This window comes from Meles meles, chromosome 20, assembly GCF_922984935.1.
Source record: "Meles meles chromosome 20, mMelMel3.1 paternal haplotype, whole genome shotgun sequence".
Taxonomy (NCBI): domain Eukaryota; kingdom Metazoa; phylum Chordata; class Mammalia; order Carnivora; family Mustelidae; genus Meles; species Meles meles.
In genome coordinates this window covers 42,189,379-42,216,754 of record NC_060085.1, presented here as the reverse complement: position 1 = coordinate 42,216,754, position 27,376 = coordinate 42,189,379, and the positions used below count along the sequence as shown (strand labels likewise).

The 27,376-nt window shown below is 38.6% G+C and overlaps 1 protein-coding gene across 1 annotated transcript in view; it reads left to right on the top strand.

Annotated features, from left to right (window-relative positions):
- The window catches only part of CNTN3 (contactin 3), a 349,115-nt gene that overhangs the window by 177,662 nt on the left and 144,077 nt on the right, over positions 1-27,376 (top strand). The window contains exon 5 of the mRNA XM_045992376.1: positions 6,308-6,403. Within this exon, the coding sequence (XP_045848332.1) occupies positions 6,308-6,403 (96 nt within the window). The remainder of the gene's footprint in view (positions 1-6,307; positions 6,404-27,376) is intronic.

Genomic DNA, 27,376 nt, shown 5'->3' with positions numbered 1-27,376 from the left:
TACTGAATTAATCTACATGGGGAAACCAACACCAGCAATCAGTAGCTAGTGGAATCAGATTCCAAATTGGGCACACGAGTATCAGGAAACCAGAGTCACCCCAGTCCTTTCTGTGTATCCATCACTAATTTCTTATGGTCTTGGATACCTCTTCACAGCCTAGGGAGATGAGCCTAAAAGGAACGTCCATGAGAAGTCCATGGAAAACCTTCTCAATCCAGAAAACCAATAGACAGGCATCAAGGCAGACTATTTTACATGCTAGGAATGATCCATGTGCATTTTCCCAGGGAAAGCGATCAGAATGAGGAGTGTACTTCTTTCCTGGCTCTACATACTTCCCTTTGATGCCAGCGTTGAAGACACTGGCCCCGTGGTGTAGCTTGGAGCTTTGGGATATCATAGTACAGCATACTAGACTGTGGATGGAATGGAGGAAGAGTAAACAAAAGAAAAGGAAGTATGGAGATCTGGAGTTTTTCTTTGTTTTTCACTCCATTTCCCCAGTTTTACCTGTACTCGTGTGTGTGTGTGTGTGCACGCACACGTGTCCTCTGTACAATTTTATCACATATGTAGTTTGTGTATCCACCACTACCATCAGGATCCCTGACAGTACTCTTTTATAACCACACCCATACCTCTGCTCCCACCTCTCTAAACACTGGCAACGTGTTCCCTATTTCTAATTATTTTTAATTTTAAAAATATTATATAAAGGGAATCATACAGCATGTAACTATTGAGGATTTTTTTTCATGCAGCGTAATTCTCTGAAGATCCATCCAAGTTGAGAGGCATATCAGTAGTTCATTGCTTTTTATTGCTGCATAGTAGTCCATAATGCCTACATCCCACTGTTAGCTTAACCGTTGACCTATTGCAGGGCATCTGGGTTATTTCCAGTCCAGGGTTATTGCAAATAAAGCTGTGTGAACTTTCATGTACAGAATTTTATGTGAGGGTATGTTTTCATTTTTTCTGGGATAAATGAGTGACACGGTCATCACACAACTGTTTTCCAACTGTACACTTTGCATTCTTACCAGCAAAGTAGGAATGATCCAGTTTCCCCACATCCTTGCAAGGTCTAGCGTTGTCACCTTCTATTATTTTTAGCCATTCAGATATGCACGCTGTGCTGTCTCATTAGGGATTTACTTTGTATTTCTCTGATGGCTAATGATGCTGAAATTTCACATTGCTATTTGCCATCTGTATATCCTCTCCAGGGAAGTGTCTGTTCAGGTTGCTTGCCCGTTTTCTAACTGAATAGTTTTGTTTTTTATTATTGAGTTTTGAGGGGACTCAATGTATTCTAGATACTGTTCATTTACTCGCTAAGTGGTTTGCAAACATTTTTTTTCCCAGTGTGCAGCTGGTCTTTTCATTCTCTTCACATGGGCTTTCATAAGGCAAAAGTTTTTAATTCTGATCAAGTCCAGTTTATTAGTCTTCTCTTAATGATTCAGGTGCTTGTTGTCAAATCTTTTGTTATCAACAACTCTTTGCTTCACCCTAGATCCCAAAGATGCTCTCCTTTATATTTCTCTGAAAGTTCTATAGTTTTCTTTTTTTTTATATTTAAGTTTCTGATTCATTTTGAGTTCATTTCTATATATGAGTGAGGTTTAGATCATTTTCTCTGTTTTCTTTGCTGGAGGGGAGGTCGGGGGCATGGGGTAACTGGGAGATGGGTATTAAGGAAGGCACATGATATAATGAGGTCTGGGTCTTAAATCCAACTGATGAATCACTAAACTCCACCCCTGCAACTAATAATACATTGTATGCTAATTGAATTTAAATAAAAAGTAAATTAAATTTAAAAATTTAAATTGAGCATATTTACATGAGTCTATTTCTAGGCTATTTTTTTCCATGGATCTATGTATCTAGCCCTTCACCAATACTACACTAGCTTGATCATTGTATCTATAAAATAAGCTTTAGTATTAAGTAGAGTGATTATTTCCACTTTAGTCTTCTTAGTAAAGATGGTCTTAGCTATTCTAAGGGTCTGTGCTTTTACATACAAAAAATAAAGATAGAACAGATTTTTTAAATGTGCTGAAATTCGGTTAGTCGTTGCATTAAACCTGCCTATCAGTCTGCAGAGAGTTCCTACTATGTCAAGTCTTCCAGTCCACAAACACAGTATGGCTCTCCATTTGCTTACATGTAATTGTTTTCTGTCAGTATCTTGTCACTCTTGGCATATGTTTTATTCTCTGTATACCTAAATATTTCATTTTTTTTGGAATGATTGTAAGCAGTTTTGCATTTCTAATTTTGGTTTCTACATGTTCAGTGTTAGTGTCTAGAAATCGTTATCTTCTATGTTATTTAACTCACTTATACTGAGAAGTTGTGGTTTCATTTTGTTTTGTTTTTGATAGTTTCCTTCTCATTTTCCATTTAGACATGTCATCTGCAAATAGAAGTAGTTTGTTTCTTCCTCTCCGAACTGTATCCTTTTTATTTCTTGTTCTTTCATTATTGCAGCACAATACATTTTAGTACAATACTAAGACTGTTAGGTAAGAATGGATAACCTTGTCATATTCCTGACATTAGGGAAAAGCCTTCAGTCCTATACCATAAGATATGATGGTAACTGTACTTCTTCTTTTTTTCTTTTTAAGATTTTATTTATTTATTTGACAGACAGAGATCACAAGTAGGCAGAGGCAGGCAGAGAGAGAGGAGGAAGTAGGCTCCCCGCTGAGCAGAGAGCCCGATGTGAGGCTTGATCGCAGGACCCTGAGATCATGACCTGAGCCGAAGGCAGAGGCTTAACCCACTGAGCCACCCAGGTGCCCCTAACACTTTACTTCTTTATACATTCTTTTTTATCATGTTGGTTTGTGTTTCAAGTCCAGATAAGTAGAAGTTCCAGAATAATTTCAGAGTTTGCAAGAATTGAAAAGGATACAGAAATAGATTTCTGAGAAGTTTCTGTCTAGTAATTCCTGGATTTAGTTTTTACTTATTTCGACTCATAAGGAGAGGTTGTTCTAGTACAGTTCTTGCCAAGCATGGATTCTACACAGCCTTCACTTGAGTTTGGGTGACACATGTAACCTTCAAGTAGGTCATTCAGTTACCTAAAACTTTTACACACTTAGGCTACCTTTATCTCTATAGTCTTCAGTTTCCCCCCCAAAAGGGAGGAAATCTTGCTATGTTTTGAAGTAGATGTTCTTATGCATCAGTGTTTTTCCTTGGTGGATCCCTGTGTCTGAACAGAATCTCGCTCTCCACTCTCCCCCCCACACCACCCTCTATCTGACTGGCCAACTGCTGCTCTTTCAACACATCTCCTCCCTCTCTAGGTTGAGTGTGTGTTCCTCTGTGCACTTACCTCTGCGAAGAGCAAGGTTCTCACTGTTGGTATCAAGTCCATCTCTAACCAGACAGGACTCTCCTTGAAAGGACGTTCCGGTGATTTATATTTCAGAACATGCATGCAGCGGGCTGAAGTCTTCAGTGGATAGTTGTTCAAAAAGTGACTGCTTCACTTCTCATCCTTGCTGCTAAATGGATGTTCCAAAGATTCTTTACCTCATGGGTATTTTCATACGTTCCACAATGAGATATTTTAAGATACTTAATCTGGGTTGAACTTGATAGATCTTAGTAGGAAGCCACAAAGTTCTATTTTGTGTGCTTAGACTTTAGCTAGTGAGCTTCTTAAAAATGCAGCTCCCATTCTAACTTACTAGTTTTAAGTGATTTTCCAAGTATCTGCCTTCTTAATAGGAATCTAGGTCATAATGGCACAGTTGGTCCTATACAATGCTTGGAGTAACATGAGCTAAGAATTCAGGGGATTGGGTATTAAAGAAAACAAATATTCATTGTAGTCACAGTGATTTGCTAGCAAGAAAGCCCTGGAAACATGTTGAAGCCAGTATAGGTATTTTGCTTTGCTTTCCCTCATGTCTGCTCCACAAATTGGCTACAGGTATCCAAAAAATAAAATTCTTTGCCCATGTATGGCATTAGAGGAAGTATCAATGCAAGTGTCTAGCTCAATTAGCAGGTCTGTTCTAGGCCCCATTAGTGCTTTAAACAAAAGGGATTTTTTTTTTTACCTCTAGGGGAGAAGAGACATTATTAGTTTCCATAGAACTCTTTTATCCTTTTTTTGCATATTCAAGCTAAAATCTGTGATGAATCACTTCCATGGTGTGAATTTATGTAACAGAATAAAACAAGAATTGGATAAGAAATCAGCAATGATGACACATACTTGGTTGCCAAAAATTGTCATTTGATATTATTTTTCCATGTATAGGCTATGTTCTGATATGATGCACTTCCCCATTTAGATACTGGAAAACATTTGGATGGTCTAGTTTTGCAGTTCCAGCTCAGGAACCTTAGTGTTTTCATTATGTTGCTTTTTTTTTTTTTTTTTAACCACTTCTTATTTTTATTTCTTTTTTTCAGCGTAACAGTATTCATTGTTTTTGCACAACACCCAGTGCTCCATGCAATACATGCCCTCCCTATTACCCACCACCTGGTTCCCCCAACCTCCCACCCCTGCCCCTTCAAAACCCTCAGGTTGTTTTTCAGAGTCCATAGTCTCTTATGGTTCGCCTCCCCTTCCAAATTTTTTTTTTTTTATAAACATATAATGTATTTTTATCCCCAGGGGTACAGGTCTGTGAATCGCCAGGTTTACACACTTCACAGCACTCACGATAGCACATACCCTCCCCAATGTCCATAACCCCCTCCCCCTCTCCAAACCCCACCTCCCCCCAGCAACCCCCAGTTTGTTTTGTGAGATTAAGAGTCATTTATGGTTTGTCTCCCTCCCAATCCCATCTTGTTTCATTTATTCTTTATGTTGCATTTTAGTTACACATTTAAGATAATATAATACCGTGTTACCCTATTGTTTTTGTAGGGAAACTTTCTTTTAAAAAAGTGCAGAAGCACATTTTTTTTCTTCTTTTATGGGCACATATAGTGAGTTTTGCTGAATAGCTTTATTCCGTGCTTATAACCTGGTAGTCTAATGCTGCTTTTCAGTAACATTTAAGTGAAACCAGTAGACCTTCTTATTTCCTTCTGATAGGCTGATTTAAGGTGCTTAGAATATTCATAGCTGTCTACAGTCTGTAGTTTTATCAGTTTGAAGATAATCATTTGGCTTTTCACATTTTCAAGGCAGAGTTGAAATTTTCCTAGTTGTGTTCTGAAGTAGACACACTGCCTCACCACACAGGCAATTTATATGAACCCTTAAGAGCTATGAAATGAGTGTATTCTTTCACGAATTGACAGTGCAATTGTTCTGATACAGAAAGTGGCACCACTGAGTATATTAACGACGGAGTTCACAAGTTTTGGGTTCAAAGAAACAGATTTTTTTTTTCTTCCTCTTTCCCCAAAGGCTTAAGCTTTGTTCAGAATGAACAAACATACTTTTCTCCCTTCTGTAATTTATGCTGGAGAATGAGAATCAGAATTGGTTGTCCTGGACTGTGGCTGGAAGAAATTTAACAATTTGAAAAAATAATCACTGCTGATCAAAATAGCATTTGGTTTGATTGCTTTTTTAAAAACGTGGGAGAAAAAAGTCCTTGGACAATTGTAAAAATGATTTTCATTTTTTCACAGCTACATATGTAAAGGAATAGGAGGATCTAATTTACTGTGATCCTTTGAAGTCTACCGGTGGTAATTTTCAGTGATACACGTCCTCTACGGAACCCTTCCAGACATGGGACAAATAGGACTTGTAACCAGAATCTGAATATTTTTGCTTCTTTTTGTGAATAACAACAATATTTATAGGTATAATAAAATTTATTTAGGCTACTTATGATAAAAAATTTGGGGAGAGAAATTCATGAATAGCTGGCTTTCATTAAAAGGTAAAGTTAACATCTCCAAGAGGTGATGAATCACTGTGGCAAATGTGGATATTGGTTTATGTATATTTTTGGTTCAAAATATTTCATGTCCTTTGAGTCTTACTGTGTGGTTATTTCAGTAATAACCTCCTTTGGGATATGCTTCCTCCTTTGGGATAGCCCAGGCCATTTCTGACACTTCCAACTCCACAGGATTAATGGGTATATAGTTTTATCATATTGCTGAATTACTAAGAAGCCTTAATAATGAAATCAAAATCCTAATTTTCCTTCTCCAAGCAAATGTTCTCCTCTTCAGATTCCTGAGAAGGGGTTTTAAAAATTATCCTGCAAAAGAATGGAGTGTCTTTGTGTGAAGATTTGAATTTGTGTTGTCCTTTCTGAAATTCCATTTTGTTTTGTTTTCAAATCAGATCTTGAAAATTTTAAAACCAAAATGAGGAGTACGGTGTCTGTGCGTGAAGGCCAGGGAGTCGTCCTGCTCTGTGGCCCGCCACCACACTCGGGAGGTGAGAAGTGCTCTGTTTGTGTTTTCTATACTTATTGAGTAAGTTTCAGTGCAAGCCCTACAGCATACGTACTGCTGTTGCTCCCTTAAACTCCCCTTAGAAAATTGATAACCCAAGTATCGGATTCTGTCAGCTAAGTTGGAATGTGAGAAACTCTACAAAAGAGTCTATCCAGGGAAGTTTATGAACATAATTTATTACAGTGAGAAGTGTTGTAAAGGCAGGTTGGATCAAGTTTGTTTCAATTACCTACTGGTGCTGAACACTGCTTCTTATGCCATATCATTTGTTATTTAATTTTAGACCATGGCATACATTAGAGTCTTTGTGGAATCTTTGTGGTTTCCTTCTTTTCTGTCTCTCTCCCTTCCCCTCTCTTTTTCTCTCCCCCTCCCTCTCTGTATCTCCCATATAGACACTTAAACATGATGATTAGTATATGCTATTTGATCTCTTTATGTATGGTATACACATGAAAATGATGCCTGTATGTGTACTCACATCATTGTCATCGGGGTGTTGGAATTAGAAATTTTATTCTACCTTGGTATAAATTGAAATACTGCTATCAGTTCAGAGGCTTAACAGACTAGCTGCCCAAGTGAAAATGAACTTCAGCACATATGAAAATAATTTAATAAGCACTGCTCCCCGGTAAGAGCCTGGAGTGTGGGTTTGATTTTGCTCTCATGCTTACTCCTGCAAACTTGGTCACTTATGGGAACAAAGAGGGCATTATTAATATATAAATCACTGTTCTTGGAGGAACAAACTATTCTTTTCTTGAAAGGATGGGAATTACTGAGAGATAAATGCATTACAGAGGATCTTTCTGACCAGAGGCAAAACTGAGAAGTCTTCCTATCACCGTGAAGTTTATTCAAATGAAAATATGATGGATTTGTTTGTTTTGTGACATACAAGTCCTTTCTCCCCAGTCAGTTTTAATCACAAAACCCTCAGTCCAATAAAACAAACATATCCCATCTTGGCTATCTGGGCACTTGGAAGTGTATGAGCCAAGAGAATATTGCAGGTGCGGGGCTTGACTAGCAGACATGATTGCCTTGATATTGGAGGTATATAGGTTTATTTCGGGCTCCTCAATCTACTTCAGTAGTGTATATTTTCTGGAATCCTGACTTCCCAAAGAAATTTTAACTTTGAAGGGAAACAGAGTCTCACGAATGCAGGTAAAATATCTGAACTCAAACTGGTTTGAAGAAAATAGGGAGTTAACTGGCCCCACATCACTGGGATGATTAGTTGGCCTCTGGTTGAGCTGTATGGTTGTCAGGGAGATGCACCACCCAGAAAGACTTGTGGCCTCACTGGAGGTATGGGGTCAGTGAGCCTCTAGGTCTTAGCTCCCTTCCAGTCTCCTCAACTATAGAAAGCCAGTTGCACATAGTCTCACCCTGTCTGCAGCAGCCCACGTCTGGTGACTCATCAGGGTAGGAATAAAAGGTCAGCCGTTTCTGCTCAACACTAGAGAGTTCGGATGGGCAGTCCTTCCGGAGCTTCCCTCCAGAATATCCAGGGGATTGTTGGATCATATCACAGTTGGACGTCTTTTGCTTCCCAGTCTTCCTCCTGCTTCTTTCCTTTTATAAGGTTTGATCATTGATAGAAATATTCTATCCCAAACTCTATCTCATTGTCTGCTCCCTGAGAACCCAGTCTGGCATTCTGCTGGAGCCACAGGTTCAATTAATTTCATGAACAGTTGTCCTTTCCTTGTATCTCTTGGCTCTACTTCCCTCAGTGTTGATTCCATGTAACGTAGAATCCTTGTGGTGTCAAAGGTGGCCTTCAATAACTCCAAGCTCTTGTAGTCCCTAATGCTAGAGATGCTAATGAACCAGACAACCTGTTGCTTAATGGCTGAGTGATCTCTAAGTGTTTTTACACTTAGATATATTTGCTGATAACAAAGGCAGGACCTCTCCATTGATTGAGCTGTTAGATGAAACATGTTCCAAAAGATGAATCTTTTCTAATATCGTGCAACTGGAGAACTGTTGGTGACTTCCTGTATTTCTCTTCTAATTTTTTAGAGCACATAGGTTGGGGCAACTGTGGAAGTCAAGTAGGACTGTAGATGAAAACAGAAAAACTGCCCCAGATATAACACATTAGCATGCCATATAGAAGAAGCCATACCATGTGCACTGTTGTAAAGAAGTGAACAAAAGCATGCCTTCTTCAGTGCTAAATCGTGCAGGAAAATGGTCAGGGCTGGTGTGTCAGATTTAGAGGCTGAAAACAGGATTCTCATTGATTCAAGTTTATCTAATGCTAAGATATTCACAATTTACATCTGCTGCCCTGACACGTTGGCCTGTGAACTCCTTGAAGACAGAGCCCAAGTCCCTGTTGGCTCAGTATCCAAGTGCCCAAAGGAAAGTGAATGTCCACACATATGAAAATAAATTAATACGCATTTAACAAGCAGCACAAGGCTGGTTGGTGTAACAGGTACTCAGTGAATATTAGTTGAATAAATGCACACGTTCATGAGATGACTAAAGGAATCCTTTTTCTTAGAGTTGGTCACTTATAAAGGCTTTTTGAGAAATCCCTAGAAACTTTGTTTCTGGGTTCTAAGCATCTAAAAACCAGTATGCCCTGGATGCCAACCAGACAGGTGCAGGCACTGACAAATGAGAGTGAACTCCAACCACAGCAGCTCATATCAGCCCTGCTTCCCTGCCCTTATTGACTTAGGGAGTTGTAATTCAGTGAACGGTGTGAAGCAGGTCACAAAACAGCTGAAGCTGTGGCACCAGGGCTTATCAGTCACGTGGTATGTGGTGCCCATGGCCCACCCTGTGACTCTAGGAGACATGCACGTGCCTTCTCTGTCTTCACCATTCTGCATTACCTTCATTCACTTCCCATTTCTTCTTGGTCTCTTTTCAGGGACTGGAAATGTTTAATTACGTTGTTATTTTCTGATTACTGAAGACACCTTCATAGTCTGTTCATCCACCATATTCCTTACCAGAGCCATACCCTTGCAGAGGAGGCACATAATGGCAAAATAATCATAATCATAGTAAGAGTAAAAATAGTATCCCTAGTCCTAAGAGCCTGTATTTATGGAGTCCTCCTTAGATGCTAAACAGTGTGATGGCTCTTCTTAGAAATCATCTGCTAGAAGATTCTTTTGGTTAAAAGTACGGAGAGGAACTAATTGAGTGACAATTTAAGGGTCGGGAAGCTTCCGTTCTGGAGATGCCAAGGGGCTCAGCTCTCACCCTGCCAATACCTGAATGCCTTGAGTCCACACTTCTTGCTTATAAAAGACGGGTGAAGCAGGAGGCTGGAAAGGAAGCTTCAGCCCTGAGCCACCCAGCTGTTACTTAGCGCTACAATTTGGGAGTTCACAAAGTGTGGCTCAGAGAGGAAGTAGTCTTTCTAAAATCATAGAACTCTGAAGAAGTAGAATTAGACCCTCAACGCCTGAGTCCTGGGCCATGGCTCCTTCTATTATCCATACAGCCTAAGCCAGTCTCCAGGTGCTGTTATTTGAATGGTTGTGCTACAAAGGGACAGAGTCCTTAGTGAAAGTGTCACTATCTTAAGCCAAGGTTTCTGACATTTCAGATCAGATGCAGCAGAGTTAGTGGTTTAGTTTTTTTTTTTTTTTTTAAGATTTTATTTATTTATTTGACAGAGAGGTCACAAGTAAGCAGAGAGGCAGGCGGGGGGGGGGGGTGGACATCAGACTCCCCACAGAGCAGAGAGCCTGATGTGAGGGGTTCAATCCCAGGACCCCGGGATATGACATGAGCCGAAGGCAGAGGTTTAACTCTCTGAGCCACCTAGGTGCCCCGTGGTTTAGTTTTAATATCCAAGACAATTGTTTATGGAAACATAACAGACACAGAGTAGCAATGCCTAAAGTCCCTGTGAGCAGAAATCTCCCCAGAGTTCAACCAAATGCCCAAGTCAGGTATATGCTAGTCCAGGGCTTTTGAGACTTTGACGGCAAATGAATCAACTGGGAATCTGCTAAAATACAGATTCTGAATCAGGGGGTCTTGGTTGGAGCCTGAGATTCTGCCTTTTCAGTAATCTCTCTCATGAAGCTGATGCTGCTGGCCCATGCACCACACTCTGAACAGAAAATCCTAGCCTCTCTGTTCCATTATGTGGAGTCCCTAATGATGTCCCTGTTACCTATTTCTGCCCTCACTCTTCCTTTCTCCCTAGCCACTTTCTTGGCCTAAACATTAGAATATGTTTTGTAGCTTCAGAACCAAAATATACCTCCCCACTGAGGACATCACTTTATTTTTCTTCCATTCATGACTAAAGAGTCTTTCTCAAGATGATCTTCACTCAGATTGATTCCCTTGTTTGGTGGCCTTCCTGGTCTTGAACAGATTTATGTACATTTAATGTCCCCTAAAACTCTTATCTTTCCTTTCTTTTTTAAGTCCTAGATGTAAGAGGGTTGCCCTTTCAGTGTTGCCCTTGAAATAAAGGGGCTAGAGTCCCAAGCATAGAAGCAATCATGGTTTTATCTCATGACTTCTAACCTCCCAGGTATGACATGAAAAGCAAATGTAACCTTGGACTTGACGTTAGTTTAGATCTAGGAATTCATAAAGAAACCCACCAAAAACAGACTCTTCAGATTTTGAAATTAAATGATATGACATGAAGTACTTTAGGTGCTGATGGAAACCATTAGTTGGGTATATTAGCTCCTGCAAAACCCCTTTGAGAATGTCTCAGACTTCTGAGTGAGATGATGCTTTTATCTTTTAAATCACAATAAAAAGAAAATATCAAGGTATAAAGACACAGCGGTTATAATGTACCATGCATTTTTTTAATCATCAAGAGATATAGTGTGCCCCCAGTTTTATCTTTCCCACACTGCTTTCTGCCGTCTTCTTGTGGAGGGGACACTTCAGGAGTCTCTAAAGAGTCCTGGGCTAGAAAGACATTCCTCATTTGTGATGTGGAGGTCATGGAGTTGGGACTCACACCAAATGTGTTCTGTTTGGCTTTGGGTCATGTTTCTCCTGTAGCCAGCAACAGGATCTGTAAGAGCTACTTCACAACTATTTATTGAAGGTCACAATAGCTGTTTTTACCTTTTTTTTTTTTTTTAATTTCAAGGGTTTTAAAAATTTTTTTTTTATTTTCTTATTAACATATAATGTATTATTAGCCCTAGGGGTACAGGTCTGTGAATCACCAGGTTTACACACTTCACAGCACTTGCCATAGCATATACCTTCCCCAGTGTAAGGCTTTTCTTTTTTTTCGTCACTTTTTAAATTATTGACCCATAGTAAAATTGTGTTAAAATCTCTTCTCTTGTAAATAAATTGTTTACTTTCTGTTGTTCATTGGGATAAAAATCAGAAATATTCTCCCAGAATAGACTAGGGAATTCTACATGTTCAAAGCCTAAATGAGGGTACTGAAGTATGGAAACTGCATATATTATTTATACTCCTGTAATTCACTTATGCAGATAATTTATAAGAAAGTGGCAGCAACCTGGGGCTGCTTTGCTTAAGAGCAGTCACCATTTATTTCATGCCAATAAGAAGGAAAAATTGTTTCACGGTAGGTGACAATTAGGAATTTCTCTTAGGAATCCCTACAACTCCTAAGCAACACAGGTCACCGTCATTTGAGAGGGGACTTATCGTCCACGCATTCTGTGACATTTTTCTGCCATTTCCTGTCCGTTGGCTTCTCTACAGAACAACTCAGTGTCTCTCTGAGGCAAGAGGAATTAGAATCTTTTTAGAAAGTAAGTTGGAAAACTAGGAATTGACAAGTCAGAAATAAGAGACTGGACATGGATTATCTGTAGCTTTAATTATTAATCTAGTCACCAACAGCGTGAAAAGCTGGGAATTAGTCTAATTACCATGCAGTTGCTGGTATCACTATAAAATCATTAGAAATTCAAATGCACTGGAGAAATTACCCTATTATAAATAAGGTTAGAAGACTAGTTCATGGGCACTTCATGATAAATATTAATTAGACAGGAATTCATAGGCTGATCAGGTTTATTGCATACACACGTTAAGAAAGAGTTGATTTTTGTTCAAAGATGGCTGATAGATATTAATTCCGAGTAAGGAAGAGGTGGTAGGCTTTCGCCATGTTTGGTCTCCGATCCAGCTTCCTGTCTGTGCTGTGTGCATCCTCTTCCCGAAATGACAGCTCTGGACACTGCCATCCACTCACAACAACATGGCCTTTGGGATGTTCAAAGGACAATGTGAGATGCCAAACAGCAGGTAGTGAAGGCTGAAGTGACTTTATGCTAAAAATTGCTTTGTAAATCCTGGTGTGACAGAGGTGAGAACTGTTAGCAAGATAACCAGATGGTATGGGATTTACACCTGCTGTATCAACATCTTTGGTAGGTTTTGATTTTGTTTTTGTTTTTTTTTCTTTCTTTCCTTCCTCAAGACTGGTAGCTTAGACAAGCCTGAGGAAAATGGTGCCAAGACAGAATTCTCTGGTTGTGTCCAGTTGCTAAACCTGTCATTAACATGACAAGAGACCTTGATGTGCTTTTTGATGTTTTTTGTTTGTTTGTTTGTTTTTTTGTTGTTGGTTTTTCTTTCTTCTTCTTTTTTTTTTTTTTCTGGTGCAAAATGATGGTTTATTAAAGCACGGGGACAGGACCCATGGGCAGAAAGAGCTGCTACCCCAGGTTGTGAGGGATGGCAGGTCCTGTACCCTGCGGTTGGGGGAAGGTGAGGGAAAGGGAGGCTTCAATGGAGTTTTTATATGCTAAAGAGGGCCTACAAGGTTCTGGGAGTATCCAGGAGGTCTTTCTGCTTAATCTATGTGGTCTTTTAGCAAGCCATTGGCATCAAGATAGTTGGGAGATTGCTCTCTTGCAGGATTGTGATCTCTGCAAGTTAACTATTTGTTTCTCCTTTATGGTGGTCAGGGGTGCCTGAGGAATGTCACACATATTCCCGAGGGGAGGGGAGCTGATGGAGAGGGGGTGCAAGGTGCCAGCTTTTGCTTTGTCCTCAGCCAGCCTCTTTTGATGGGATTAACTCAAAACCACAACTTCCACAAATGTGAACTTAACACCATTTTGTCTTAGAGGCTCTTTTTCCCTTAAACTCCCCTTTTCTATCATTCATGCTTGTAATCTCGTCAAACTTAAAACAATAGTTTCTTAAAACACTCTGAAGTGTTTTAAGAACACTTTACTCTGAAGTAAAGAATGTGGATGACGTTCACGGGCTTTTGGGCTTCCATCACATTTGCCTCACCAGTCACCCCGTGAAATGTTTATCTGAGAACCCAGTGGTTTCCCAGTCCCTGGAGCTGAAAGAGCCATATCTTAACAGGCATTGATGCCCTCACAAGTTGTGAGATCAACATAAACCAGATGACTGGTGGATTCCAGAGGAATAAGCATCCCTGCCAGGAGAGCAGATCCTCTGAACGTATCGCTCCTGACTGGGGAAAGGGGAGTGGACAAGGTCAGGTTAACATGTCATGCCAGATGTTAGAGAAGCCGTCTGTAGACGGAATGAATCGTGTATGGCTGCTGTAAAACTATTTTTGAATCCATTTCAATTCTGATGTGACTGTTGACATTTACAGGAGTCCAGCATATTAACAAATTCATAGTAGCATTCAGACAAGTATGTTCTGAGTCAATTGACGCACAAACCTCAGCTGCTATTATATGGATAAAGCAAAATATTTTGATCTCTAGAGGAAATATCTGTTGTAGTGACTCGTCTTAATTGCTGAACATCCATTTTGTGGTTGGAAGTGGAGTGAGAAATCCTGTTTCTCTGAAGTACGGGAATGTGGGATCCGTGAATGAGAAATATTCATTGAGTCTGCCTGTTGTCTTTGCTTCTATTCTTTTTTCCTTCCTTCCTTCCTTCCTTTCCTTCCTTCCATCCACCCATCCATCCATCCATCCATCCATTTTATTCATTCATTGATTTACTCATGCATCCATCAAACATATGTTGATGTGTAGATGTTTTATGCTTTATAATACCATTTTACTATACTAAATATAACCCTTTACTTAAATAATCTTAGTATTAAGTAGAGAAAAAACCAAGAGCATTGTTGATAAATACATAGGTAGGTATTCACCTCAATATTTGTTGAAGCTCACCCCAAACCTCTCCCCAAGTGAGAGAGTATGAAAATCCTGAAAAACCCTGAAAGTATGTAAGAAATAGGAAGATAAATAAGAATCCCCTTCTCCTCGGGGGCTTCTGGCCCCACAGGAAGTGAAAAGGCGATTTGCTGATGACTGGCTAGCCCTGAAATAGCAGTAATAATATCATTAATCAATCAGACACAGGGTTTATTGTTCGTAACATCAAGGAAAGGTGTTTATTCTTATTCTGCATTGACAATCTGAACCTCAGAGCAGTTAGGTGATTTGTTGAAAGCCACACAATAGAAGATTTGGGCTTCAGACCTAGATCTGTTGCTTTTTGAAGGAAAATTTTTCTATGTTCACAAAAATTACAGGCTTCAGTTTTTTGATTTACATATTATCTGCCTTCTAACATGGTGTTTTACCGAACCTTTTGATACATGCAAATACATAATTAAAATGTTTATAAGCACCTCTACCCTGTCCTGCTCTCTCTGTCTCTCTCTCCATAGCTCTCTCTTTCCCAGACATACTTACGAGACATAGTGGGTACAAGCCAGGCTTCTAAGAATAGCTTGCTTGAGTTCCAGTTCTAACTCTGACATTACTACAAACTTTGGACAAATTGCTTAACTTCTGAATCTGTTTCATATCTGTAAATAGGGAATAATCATAGAACTTATCCTTACAGAATGGTGTAAGGGTTTACAAAGGTAATACATGTGATTTGTTTGAAATGTCTGATTTATTTATTAGACAAAATATATACTAGAGCCCTAGTATTTTTACTATATGGAAAAATATCCAAATGGGGCACCTGGGTGGCTCAGTTGGTTGAATACCTGCCTTCAGCTCAGGTCATGATTCCAGGGTACGGGGATCAAGCCTCACATCAGGCTCCCTGCTTAGGGGAGAGATGTTTCTCCCTCTCCCTCTGCTGCTCACGTTCTCTCTCTCTCAAATAAATAAATAAATAAAATATTTAAAAATAAAATATTTACATCTATAAGGAGGGTTTATTGTATTTTTTCTTTTACTCCAGAGGATTTATTTGCCTGGAATATTTTTGTCCCACTTTGGAAAACATGGTTCTAGAAAATATTGGGATTTCTTCCTTCCTTGTTGGTTAATCTGTGTTTGGGGATGGAAGACTTGATGATTTTTTTGTTTAACAACACAGTGACATTTAGAGGAATAGGGATGCCTTTGAGATGCTTATCCTGTACAAGCATCAGTGACTGCCTCTCTCCAGGGACCTCCCAGCCCAGAGGTTGGCCCTACTGTGGAGCAGTTCCAGCTGGCCTTGGCTGATTGGCCCAGAGAAGGACACCTGACACAGGCTAGGCCAATCAGATGCTCTCTTCTGGAAATTTGTTATTTGACCCAAATTCTGAATTTTGGAGTTTGAGACAAACTTATTTCTGTTATGTAGACTAGACAGCTAAGAAAGCTGATACACCTGGAGCAGAGACGGAGCCCTGCCAGGGATTAAGAAAGCCCAAGTGGCATTGGGGGGTGTGGCACCTGGATGGCCTAGTTGGTTAAGTGTCTGCCTTCAGCTCAAGTCATGATCTTGGGTTCTTGGAATAGAGCCCTGCATGAGGCTCTCTGCTCAGCTGGGAGTCTGCTTCTCACTATCATTCTCCCTCTGTGCTCTCTCTCTCTCACTCCATCTCTCTTAAATAAATAAAAACCTTAATAAAGAAAAAAAAAGAGAAATCAGGGACAGAGAGTAAAGACTAAGGATGGCTTAGCATGAGCGTGGGCAAGGGGGCCAAGGGGCAGAGGGAGAAGGAGAGAGACTCTCAAGCAGACTCCCCACTGAGCACCGAGTCACATGAGGCTCTCAATCCCAGGACACTGAGGTCATGACCTGAGCTGAAATCAAGAGCCAGACGCTCAACCAACTGAGTCACCAAGGTGCCCCATCCCATCTATTCACAGCAGAAGGCTTCATGCCTTCCTCTTCGACTTCATTCTCAGATTCCCTAAGTGGCTTTCCCTAGTACAATGAGAAAATCATTTTCTCCCTCTCTAACGACTGCAGAGTTTTCCTCGCTCTGATTCTATCCACCCACAGACAAAAGTCAGAAGGAGACTTAAGCCCATCAAGAAAATTACATGTGTAAGCTGGAAATTTAAATCCACTGTTACAGTGATAAGCGCTTCAACAAGAACTTATTTAAAAATTGCAGAGCTCTGACGGATGGTTTCTGCTTTAAGTAAAAATAAGGTTGTTAATTTAGTGCAAATCACGGCTGGTAAAGGCTTTGTTTCCTAACATTTTAAGTAGACACTGAGAATGATCATTAGTTGGTGCTTTTTGTCATTAAAAACAAACAAAACAATACAAACACTGCAGTAGTACTAGGCAAGTCCTAAGAAGGAATCTGTGCACTGGTAAGAGCGAGGGGGACACATTGGTTGCTTTGCCATGAAAATGCACTTATATAGACCTCGTGTTTTAAATAAGATTATCAGAGCTGCGGTAACAAACCTGAAAATAGATTAGCTTAAACCAAACTGTGTTTCTTGTTCAGTTAAGGTCCAAGTCAAGCTCTCTGGCTCTGTCCATTTATGCCCCTTCATTGCATCTAAAATCCATGGTCATTGCCTCTGTCTCCCTCAAGCTGGCAGAAAGAAAAGGGTGAAAGAAGCCACATGAGTGGTTTTTATGAAATAGATGTAGATGTCATATGTTACCTATGTGCACATTCTTTTTTGTCTGCTTGTTTAAGATTTTATTTATTTATATATTTAGTTATTTAGAGAGTGCTCATAGGGGGAAGGGCAGAGGGAGAAGGAGAGAGAAATCGGAAACACACTCTACGCTAAGCACAGAGGGAGCATGATGTGGGGCTCAAGCCCACGACTCAAGATCATGACCTGAGCCAAAATCAAGAGTTGAATGCTCAACCGACTGAGCCACCCAGGCGCCCTGCCTACGTGCACATTCTGTTGACTGGTCTCCAGTCACATGGTCCCACTGAGAGCAAAGGAGATAAGAATATGTGGTCCAGTCTGTGCCAAGAGAGAAGTGAGAGCAGTTTGGAAGTATGGCTAGTCTGTCTCTGCCGCACTTCATTAGATCTGTGCCTTTAAAAATGAGCACAGGAGGACCTGAGACATAAGATACAGTCACATGTCTTAAGGGCTTGTTCGTGAACTCTAGTAGCTATGTGAGAAGTTTTATTTGGAGAACTTGTTTAAAATGTCCATTCCATGATCTCACTCTGAGATTTTGACTCAATACTGTGGGGTCTTTCTTGGGAATCTGCACTCTTGATAAATGACTCGGGATTTTTGATTCAGATGGCCTTTGAGTAACACTTTAAGACACGCTATCGTCAAGTCATAAAAATTTAAACGTTTTAAAAAATATTTCAAGGAATGGAGGAATGCCATTTATGATGAAGAAAGTGTAAGCCTTGAATATTTCAGTGGTTGATTTTATTAATAAGGACAATTTAGACTCTGAAAGGGAAATGGAATTCTTGGCTTATATAAAACATTGATGTTCATTTATTTATAAGCTAGACAGTAACTATCTCAGCTGAGGTTTGTTTTTTTGTTGTTGTTTTGTTTTTGTTTTTGTTTTTGTTTTTGTTTTTGTTTTTGTTTTCATAAAGTTAGCTGCCTTAGAGAGTATGGTTGTTGGTATGCCCTGTGGAACTGAATATTCCCTGGCTTTCACCCACCTTCCCAGGTGTGGTGCTATTGGGAGGCACCCACGGTCACCCGTGCTTCTTCTTGATCACATGAACTAAGCACCACCACTGGTAGTGGTGAAGATTGCTTAGCCTTCGGTCCTCATAGGCACTGCTTGGCATCTCACCACTGAGTAGTTTGAATCAGTTCATTGTGTGTGTGTGTGTGTGTGTGTGTGTGTGTGTGTGTGTTTCATCTCAAGGGGGTATATCTGTCTAGTGTAAAGCCCAGATTGATCTTGCAGGGAGGAAATTTTAAAATTGATCACCTTTTCTCTTTGGCCTCAGTCGCATTTAGAAACTATTTTTCCCTATTAAATATAGCATGTTGGACTTTAAAATGATACCAGAATTTAACTCTAAGAAATTGTGAAATGAGCCACGTGCAAAGTTTTCGGTAAGATGACAAGAATCAGCTCTTGGATGCCCTGAAATGCCACAGGACTCACCTTTCCATATTCTGTAGGGGCTGGCCAAGTGATGCAAGTGAATACGCGTGGACAAATTTTGAGGCGTGGATCATTTTTTTCCACTTACAAGTGAAATCTTTTAACAACATTCACTTTATTTTGACTTTTTAACTATAGAAAATACGGAGGTGTTTTTTTTTTTTTTGAAGTTCATTTAGCTTTTGTCACATGTATTTTCCATTTGCTGATTATAGTTATCGCTGTGGTGTTTTTTCTTATGTCTTCTTAAATTCTTTAGACACAGGCACAAAGTTTGCTTTGTATTGATCAGCTTTTACTATGTTCTGTTGCAGTAACAAATGACTCCAAAGTCTTACAGGTTTACAGTAATGAAGGTTCATTTGCTATTTCAGAGGCTTTTAGGGGCAGCTTGACTGCAGCTCTGTTGAATGTCACTTTTTCACTTTGAGAAAAAGCAGTCCCTCCCTATCTGGGATAAGCCATTTTCATGGTGGGAAGAAAAGAAAATTATCAGAACCATTCAGTCTGTCTATAAATTCAATCATTTCCACACTCATTCGCTTTTGCAAAGCAAGTGTTATGACCAGTGCTGATCAATGGGCCAGAAGATCCTATTACAGGGACAAGCACAAATAATTTTAATAAAAACGTAATCAATCATATGTTCTCTTATTTATTTATCTTTTTAACTGTTTGGCTTTTGGAGTTGTCCTTTCAATTTCCCTACATTTGATTGTATCTGGATATAATAGTTGATGTTATCCTAACTGTACCAATAAGAAAACATAAGAATAATATATCTGGATGAAAAATGGGACCCAAAAGGTTCAGACCACCCAAAGGTTTCAAATTCTACTCAACTCCAGCTGGTTATTGCCATGGAGAAAGTACCTCTTTGGATTTTTCACATAAAGCCAGAAACTATATGTTGGCAAAATTTCCCAAAAATGTTTTAATAGTGTGGGTTAAATAATACATGGTCAAGGCTGCTTTCATCCTATAGACCACAAATGAAGGTCTCTTCCTCAGGGACATAGAATTAATGCTCATTAAAAAGAAATAGACCTCATTGACTCAACAATCTGAGAGATTATGAGTCTGAGAGACAGTTAAAGTTATGGCATATAGTCTTTAAAAATTCACTTTTATGGGATTCAGGAGTACATAAAATAATTCCAAACAAGGGTAATTAAAATAGCTAATTATGGGTTCCTGGAGACCTGTGGTGTTTAGAAGTCACATCTCACTACTTCTGGAAATAGCTTTCCAAATTATTTTTACATACTTCTACTGAAGTAGTTAAGTGTTCTCCCCTTCTATTTTACATCATTACTTTACTTAGCAAATGTTTTATGCTGCCAAAGTGGGGCTAACCCAGTCAGTGAAACACAATAGACTGCTAGGGATCTAATATGTGATGTTTCAGTACTTATTATTATAAGTACAAACTCTGTAATTCTTGAGACTGAAACTGATTTTATCTGGAAAAGGGTGGTTTTGGAAGATCAGTGATAGATGTCAGCAAAGACAGGTTCCCATGAAGAAGCATCATGTTCCCAAGAGTAAATACAATCACTCAACAAAAACATCATTACTTCTTCTGTTGTAGCTATAAGTAAATTGTTTGTTGTTCCTGATGTAAATTTTTACATAAATCTAGAAACTTAGAATTTTTCCAGTTTTTTTCTAACATAGTGTTGTCTGTGATATTATTATATTTGGAAGTATTATGCATTTTGCAGCTCACTCCTGTTACTTCTTTTAATTTCCCATTTGATTTTTTTAAAAAGATTTTATTTATTTATTTGACACAGAGAGAGAGAGAGATCACAAGTAGGCAGAGCAGCAGCAGCAGAGAGCCGGATGCAGGGCTCGATCCCAGCACCCTGAGATCATGACCTGAGCCAAGGCAGAGGCTTTAACCCACTGAGCCACCCAGGCACCCCTCCCATTTGATTTTTATACAGCATGTCACTTATTACCTGTATTGCCTTGTAATGATCACCTTCCACAGATAAGGAAATTGATTCTGCACTGCCTCCCTGACATGACCATCTGATTAATGTGTTGATATGTTAAATACAATTAAATAACGGTAAATTCTGTGTTCCCACCAGAGACTTCTTATTTTCTCTCGTGGGTTTTTGTTTGTTTGTTTGTTTGTTTTTTAAGATTTTATTTATTTATTTGATAGAGAGAGAGAGAGAGACAGCAAGAGACGGAACACAAACAGGGGGAGTGGGAGAGGGAGAAGCATACTTCTGTGGAGTAGGGAGCCCGATGTGGGGGTCTATCCCAGGACACTGGGATCATGACCTGAGCCAAAGGCAGGTGCTTCACTGACTGAGCCACCCAGGTGCCCCTTCTCTAGTGGTTTTATATTTTGTCAGCGTATGTTATACTCAAAGACCATTTGTATGATATTGAGCAGCATTTTTTACATTCTGTTCTTATGGAACAGTGATATGTATCATGTACAAATATAAGGCAGTTAAAAAAAAAACACTTTTTCAAAAGTACTGGGAAAAGCAAAAGAAAACATCATTCTTTTCTTCCTTAGGGCTTTTATGAGTACAGTACTGAGTTTACATATCCAAGAGGAAGACTCTCGCATGTAGGTTTTTCCCGATTTACCTGACAAGAGAGCCCTGCATGTATGCAGCGTCTTGTCAGACCAGATGTTCTGAGGAGCACACTTCAGGAGACGCTCACCCAGCTTGAAGACTGCACACACCAGTAATTTTCAAAATGTCTTCTGCCGAGCCTCTGAGGGTCTGTGAAAGTCCTTAAGGGGACGGCTTAGTATACATACCTCTCATTGCCTCTTCATATAGAGCGTTTCTGTTTTTACTTATTTTAAATTTGTATGAATATTCTTCATACAAATGAATATACAAATGAATATTCTTCAAAGGCAGGATTCTGAATTGACAAATTATAAAGAAAAGGAAGGAAAAGAGTAAGAGAGTATGGCTGGGGAGGAGATACCAGGGAGGGAGAGAGGGATAGAGAGAGATTATATCTTTTATCAGTGAACAAGTAGAGTCGGTTGCCTGAATTTACTCATTTTTATTTTGGCTGTAGAATTCTTGACATGTTAGGGGGTGGTTTGTTCATTATATCATTATGAAAATTGGGGGAGAAAATTAAGGGATGCTTTGAGTAGTTAACGTACTTCTGGCGTTCTGTAAATTCAATTAATTATGTGTGTATCACATTACATCTGTTACAGTAATAACAACAGGCCCATGTTTTCTGGTGGAGAAACTAGTCCATCAATCATCCATAATCAAGGATCTTCAGATAAGGGGACCCATTCTGACTGGCTTACAGTAACCAAAGTGTGTTTTCAACATTACTGCCAAAACATACTGTATTCCACAAATCTCTTAAGAAGGCCTATTCTGTCTCCACTTGAGATATAAAATGACATCAAAGTGGTGATATATGTGGGCTTAAAGCAATCTTTTTCAATCATTATAACCTTTAAGCACCACTAGCATCCCTTAGGATTCTTTGACCTTTTCTCTCTGTGTTATGCTTTTTGACAGCTCCGAGAGACAAGCAGTATACCTCACATCTGGAATAAGCATGAAATGTTAATTCTTGACACATACTTAATATTGCCAACCACTTACAGACACTCATATGATGGATTTTGTTTTTCCCATGGCTATAACATAAGCTGTGGGAAAGCTTATATAAAACATAAGAAATTTCCATGAGTTTTCTTAATACAGTGGTAGAAAGCAGTAGAAGTTATTTATACTCTAGTTTTCCATAGCTGTGGTTCTATCTCGATTTCATCACCATAGGTTAGGCAGAAGTTAAGGGTTCAGCAGTCCTTGGCCCTACAGTGACAGGATTTTGTTCTCTACAGTAAAGAAAAAGAGGAGTTAAGAATGTTAGAGCAAAACACAGACACATTACCACAATTGCAACCCCCAAAGAGTGTTATTATTAAAGACATTATTAATATTTCTATTAATGAACTAGACCCAAGGCAAAATTCCCTATCTCTTATAAGCAGTGGGGGCATTACAGCATGTATGACTTCTTTCTGATTCTTAGTGAAGTGTATCACGGGTATGTACTCCAAGCTATAAGACATCGATAAGAATCTTTAATTGAATTGGAAGAAGTGCTGGTTTGCTAAAACCAAGTCATTATGGTCAAAACATCATGCAATGAAGGAATTCATCAGAAAGTAAAAGGATTTAGATGAAATCCAAAACTCAGTGGATCTCCAGGTAGCTCCAAGTTGGAAGAACTTTAAAACAAGCCAAGAATTTACTTCCTAGTCAAAGGAAGCATGCATTAAACAGATAGCCTGGGAATTTCAGTTGGAAAACATTATGTAGAGAAAATTTAGAACTAAAATGTAGGAATGTTCTCCCCCCCAAAAGAGTACCTATGTATATTTTATGAACTCCAGTGTCTTAGGTACATGATTAGGGATAGATGCCTTGAGTCGATTTTAATAGGAATTGTCACAACTAGCAGTTAGGTTATTAGTATTGTGATAAGACATCCTGATAGGGGACATAGCGTACCACCCTCATCTATCTGCAAAGTTCTTGAACAATTTGTGGCATGGAGAACTGCTTCTTCTAAGCTCTGTGTAGTGTGTTGGTGAAAGGACTTAAGAACTTTTATACTTGGAATTGAAAAAATATTAGAGTTGATAATTGTATAGATAGCCATGCTCTATCTTAGTCCTAGTACAATCCTAGTAAAACTTACAGAAACAACCTTCAAATGGTCTCTGTGTAACAATGAGGGGGCTTCACTAAATGACAAAAGGAGAGCTGAATTGTATGAAAATTGTTGGAATCAGGATACAGGAGCCCCCATTGCAGGATAAGTGCACTGAAGAAAGGAAACGAACCATTTAGCAAAGCTGTATACAAGTTTCCACATGGAAAAATGGAGGACAGGGCACCTGGGTGGCTCAGTTGGTCAATAGTCTGACTCTTGATTTTGAATCAGATTATGATCTCAAGGTCATGAGATAGAGCCCCACTTTGGACTCCAAGCTCAGTGTGGAGTCTGCTTTGAGATTGTCTTTCCCTCTCCCTCTTCCACTCCTGCTTGGTCTCTCTCTCTTTCTCAAAATAAATAAATAATTTTTTTTTTTTTTAATAGCAGATATTTTCCAAACAATTCCAAGTAAATTTACAAAGGTTCAGCACGCTGTCTACCAGGAAATGCAGGATGGGTGTGTATGTTTGAGAATGCTCCAACAACCTGGCCCAGTTTGGAAATGCATTGAGAGAGATTTAAATGGCAAGTCGGTTTCATGCCTCAGTCATGTCCCTTCGAAGGACAGGAACAACTTCCAAGTCCAAGTGCAGCTGAAAGAATTAAAACATGCACTGCCTCCTGAGCATACCCTTTTCTTGTTTTTCTTATTTCTGTGATACCTTTTAAAAACCAACCACGGTGACTATACTAGGGAGATAATCCAGGGATAAGATTTGCTGAGTGCAAACCTTTTATTAAAGGCCGACAACTTTATGTTCTGGAGGATTTTTGTTTTCCTTTTCTTTAACACTAGTTAGATCAGATTTTCAAAAGCACATCAGAAATATTCCTAGTCTTAAATCCAGGGATTTATAGAACACAAAGTTGCAAGACCAGTGGGAAATTAATTTCCTTTGAAGCACATTAGCTTGAAGTTTCCTGCCTCCCACAGTGGAGCAAAAATTGTTCAAACATCATTGTTGTTCCTCCTCCAAGTTATAAGCCAACTGCAGGAAGCCAGTGATTGCCTGGGCCATTCTGGCTAAATTGGAAAATATCAGGTCAAAGAAAGGTTAACTGGAGACTCCTCGTGTTGCTCACAGCTATCACCTCTGGAGAACCTACTGTGTATGTAGATGGCCTCTGTCACACATTTTCGAGTCTAATAGGAATGGCACTATGACTGTTTTAAATATCAGTGAGATAGACTTTATCAAATTGAAATACCTTCGAATGGACACAGTATGGTGTTTTATTTTGCCATCAAGTATGTATTTTACCAGTATATTCTGGACTTGTTATTTAAAAAGCTTCTGTGGGTGCAGAACATTCTGGGTCCTCTACTTAGAACATTTTGCATGCTTCTATTTTACCTACACCTTTCTGTTTTCTCATCAAGATTCCTCTACTACCCACAGAGTAGATGCCTTCTTTGGTTCATTGTTTCTCTAAAGTTTCACGTTGCTTTATCTTGAACAGTACGTGGAAAAATATAACATATTCCAGTGTAATACTATAACTTAAGGCAGAGTTCAGTGTTCGTTTGCAAGGGAGAAATGAAGGACCCTTTCTGTTCTGCCACATCGTTCTGGAAATCTTTAGGTCTGAGAACATACTGCTTAGCACAAGAACTTTTATTTTTCTTTCATGTCTTTGGATAGTTTTCAAGATATACTGTAACAAAGTGGAGTTGTCATTTTAGCCCTGAAAAAAATTAATAAGTACATGTTCACTGCTAAAATTCTCCTATATATCTTTTCCTTAGTGTTCTCTTCCTCTGGCAGAAACAAAATAATTACTAGCAATGAGATATAATGGAGCCACTTTATTTTAGCTGTTTATTTCCTTTACTCATACACAAGGGTACCCACATGATTTCTTTCCTTTTGGCCAAATTATAGATTTGCTAAGAAAGAAAACTGGATGAAGGAAAATTGTACACATGGAGAAAGGAGGTGTTTATTGGTATATACTGCATATAGTTAAATTAAGGAACATGTAAAAAGTAAGATTTGAAAATGAACTCAAGCCTTTCCCTTGAAGATACTTTTAAAAAAATAATTCATACTGTTTTTTTCAGATGATAAAAGCAATGATGCTTATTATAGAACATTTGGAAAATTTAGTAGTTTAAAATCACAAAAGTAAAATTACCCATATTACCTCAATGCCAAAATAGCCATCATTTTGTCTATTTACTCAGTCCTATTTTTTTCTTAAACATATTTTTCCATAATTGAGAACTACTATACAAACAAATTTGTACTTTTTTCTATTAATGTTATAGCTTAAATACTTTGCTATGTTAGTGTAAACACATTAGAAATAATCTTTTTTATAAAAAGAAATAACTGTAACTATAAAAATAATGCCTTTAATCTTAATATTCTAAGATAATGAGTATTTTGTTTCTCATATTTGGCAAATTTTTCTTCTAGTTTGTCATCTCTTCTTACTTCAGTGGACTTCATATTTGCCTGCTTATTTTGCTTTATTACTGTATTAAAACTTTTTATAGTTAAATTTCTCTGATTTGTACATGATTTTCAGCATCAGATATCATTCTTAATAAAATACCCACATTACATATATGTTCATTTATTTTTCTTCTAGTATCTTTGTATGTTTTAAAATTTTCATTTCAATCCATCTGGAATTTGGTATAATTTCTGAGATCGGGATTTAGTGCCATTTTTGCTAAATGGATACTCAGTTATGCCAATGCTCTTCAGTGGATAACCCACTCTTTCACCAACTTCTTTGAAATGCCATTCCCGTCACTTAAAAATATCATACAGATAGCTGCATACATATAGACATATGTATATACATACATGGATCAATTTTTAAATTCTTTACTCTGTTATTGTTCACTTCCTATAGCACTACTACAATATTTTAGATGCTACGCCTGCTACATTTCATGATGTTTTAATAATTTGTAGGGAACTTCCCCTGTTATACAACTTATTTTGCCAAATAAAAAATATTGTCTTTCAAATATATTCATTCTTCTAAATGCATATCAGAATCCTCACATTCAAAGAACTTTTTAAGACTTTAATTGGAGTTATCTGATACTTGTATATTCTTTTGGGAAAATCGGTATCTGTTCTATTAAGATTTTACATTCATGAATATGGCATATATCTTCAGTATTAAAATCACAATATTTTTTCAGTAAATCAGTCTCCTTCTGCATAAACTACACATCTTAAAACACAATCTTAAAAAGATTGTGGCTGGGGTGTCTGGGTGGCTCAGTGGGTTAAAGCCTCTGCCTTTGGCTCAGGTCATGATCCCAGGGTCCTGGCATTGAGGCCCGCATCGGGCTCTCTGCTCAGCACCGAGCCTGCTTCCTAGTCTCTCTCTGCCTGCCTTTTGCCTATTTGTGATCTCTGTCTGTCAAATAAATAAATAAAATGTAAAAAAAAAAAAAAAAAAGATTGTGGCTAATATACAAGAAGACTACCTTGTTTTTTCATATTTAATATGTCCAAATTTCTGGACACTATATTAGAATTCTTTGGGTGATGTTCATGTGTTCCCAGAAGATACCATAACAGAAGCCATTTTTTAAATATATCTGAAGAGAATCCCACTGATTGTGTATCACTGAGGATACTTCTTTTTGCTGTTCTGGTAGATTCTCTACCATACTAAGCATCGGGCCCTTCATTTCTCATTATCTGATAGTTGTTAAGATTGTCTGGACTTTTGTTATTTTAATGCTATTATGAGTATCTTTGGGTTTCAAGTTCACTCTGCAGTTTGGGTTATTGTGAAAGTTTTTTGTGTTTGAATTCTTCAAAAGCACAAGTAGAGAGGACTGCTAAGATAACTTATGTGCTTGGAATATGAACCATTCTTATCTAGTCCATCTTTTTTTTTTTTTTTCAGTTGTTTTCTTACTCTAAAAATGTCCCTACAAACAATAAAGAAAAGACAG